Genomic DNA, 2500 nt, shown 5'->3' with positions numbered 1-2500 from the left:
GACGAGACCCCCAATGGCAATGAGGTTAGGCTTTTTAATTGGGATTTTTCTCATAAAAACTTATCTTCTCAGGTCCTTTATCGGGATTTCCATACAAATCCTTATATTTTTGTTGGTGTCCCTCACACTGAGCTTAGGGCACCAGTGGTTCCTTTAGTTTGGGTAGAGTGTCTTTTACCCAATCAAAAAAAATATTTTGAAGACGAAGTGGGTGCCAAGCAGAAGGAACGTCTCAGGAGGAGGGTACTGTAACTCAGCCACCTAAGATATACAGTATATAATTTAAAAACAAGAGGCCAGGAAACTGTTGATATTTTAAAATTTAAATTAACTCTACAATGTAAAATTAATATAACCCATTCATCCCTGCAGTTGCCCCCATTGACAAGTAAAATTGTCTGGTGCTAGACAGTAAAATCTGTAAGTCTTGCTCTCAGGATTAAAAGGGTTAAAGGGGAGCAGCATGACTGGGGGAAGTAAGGGATGGGGTAAGGGGTGAAGGGTACCATAGCTGAAACAACCCAGACCTTTTCAAAAAATTAATGCTAACCTTAAGCCTAAACACTATGCTTTAGATAATGTTAAGGCCTATGGTTAGCATTTTTGTAAAGGTTTGGGTTGTTTCAGGTACGGTACCCTTGATCCCCTACCCCCACCCCTCACACCCTATCGCCCAACACCGAAAAAGATAAAGATAACAGCTTTTAAAGACTGTGATATAGATCAGTATTCAAATGTTCGCCTGTGTGCCTCTGAGACCATTTTACAGATATGACGGCCATTTTGAAATCTATTGTTTTTAATAGCTATTATGGGATTCAGCACATGCATACCAATTTGCCCCCTTAAAACCCCATAATAGCTATTTGGATTTCAAAATGGCTGCTGAATCTGTAAAATGCAATGTAGTTCAAGAAATTGTTTCTCCACTTTCCAGAAGTGATAATAAATTTATTCCGAAACTGGCGACTAAAGTGTTGTGGGTGCTCAATTTAAAGTGGGTAACTAGGTCCTTTAAAGAAAGGTCTAGAAATGCAGGAAATCACACAATTAACAAAAATAACTAATCATTTAAGCCGAGTAGCAAAACTACAAACCAAGCCAAAAAGAAAAATTCTTTGAAAGAGGAAGGGCCTTTGTTTGAATGAATATTATTGTTACCGGTAATTTTGTTATCAATGTGATGGCCTGCATTTCTGATTCAGTTCCTGCTGTTTTACAGTGATTGCTTCAAAATATTTTAAAGCTGTAACAGTGAGCTTTATTAGCCAATAATATCAAAAATGCAATAATACCGGTACTCTTTGTTTGTCCCTCCAAAATTATTTTGCATAAGCATTGTTTCCAGTTTCTGCTAGGACCATTATAAGTCCCAAGAGAAAAATAAATAAAAACAATGCTTATGCAAAATTCAGAGGGGCAAACAAAGAGCATTATGGTATTTTTGGCTGGTCAGCTACGATAATTATTACAACTTCAGTGGTCTGATACATTGGATAACAATATTAGACAAAACAGCTATGGAATTGTGCGACTAATTCAAGGCAATAAAGAACATGACATGTCATTGTTTGTCCACAGGTCAACTTGGTTAGCTACTGTGATGAACTTGCTGACCTTATTGGTGCAAGACCTAATCTTTGGCATATGCTTAGAACAGATCCAAAGCTTGCCTTCAGTTGCTTTTTTGGTCCATGCATTCCAGCCCAGTTCAGACTAACAAGCTCAAGCTCATGGAAAGGAGCCAGGGACGTTATCATGGGGGTTCAGGAGAGCAAACTTTGCCCTCTGAGGACAAGAAAAACAGGCACCATTGACAAAGGAACCAAACTGGGAAGTTATTTGTGGCTTCCAATTTTGCTTATTGTTGCAATAATCATTTACATGTTAATGGCAGCAACTTAAAGGGGAAAAAGCGAAATAGAAATTGGCTGTATTGTTGGCTAAGAAAAATTCAGTAAAATAATAACTATAATAATAATAATAACTTATTATAACTTTATATAGCGCTCATATCCATATATCGCTGTCCATGGCGCCTCATATTTAAATAATCTAATATTTAAATAATTCACTGATCTCACACACCGCTGGTAGCCATGTCAAGCTGACCGCTGCAAGCCTGACCTTTATTGCAAATTCAAAGGTAATACAAGTAGCATTACACTAAAGACCGGAAATAACGAAAATAGTTCAAGGCTAGTACATTATACTGGTATTGTTGCCAACGAGCAAGCCGACCGAAAACGCGAGGCTTGCGAGGCGGCCAGCTCTTAATGCCGCACGAAGTATTGCAGCAGGCAGAAAAATTCTCGATCGTTGTGTGAAAAGTGTACTGTAAGGCTACGTAGTGTAATGTCAGATTCCCTGGACATTTTAGTAGGGACCAATGAAAGCACGTGTTTTGATGTCTGATGTCATTAGACAAACTTGCATGACGCGTGCGACTATTGTGATCATGTGCTCGAAGGTGAGTGAAAACACATTTTCCCATTTCCCT

At 38.5% G+C, this 2500-nt stretch overlaps 1 protein-coding gene across 1 annotated transcript in view; it reads left to right on the top strand.

Moving 5' to 3' along the window:
* The window catches only part of LOC137976353 (flavin-containing monooxygenase 5-like), a 6616-nt gene that overhangs the window by 1948 nt on the left and 2168 nt on the right, over positions 1–2500 (top strand). The window contains exon 3 of the mRNA XM_068823693.1: positions 1582–2500. This exon is cut by the window's right edge and continues 2168 nt beyond it. Within this exon, the coding sequence (XP_068679794.1) occupies positions 1582–1905 (324 nt within the window). The 3' untranslated portion in view covers positions 1906–2500. The remainder of the gene's footprint in view (positions 1–1581) is intronic.

Source organism: Montipora foliosa, chromosome 11, assembly GCF_036669935.1.
Source record: "Montipora foliosa isolate CH-2021 chromosome 11, ASM3666993v2, whole genome shotgun sequence".
In the NCBI taxonomy this organism is placed as follows: Eukaryota; Metazoa; Cnidaria; class Anthozoa; order Scleractinia; family Acroporidae; genus Montipora; species Montipora foliosa.
The sequence above is the reverse complement of the archived record's forward strand: the minus strand, read 5'-3'. Positions and strand labels throughout refer to the sequence as shown.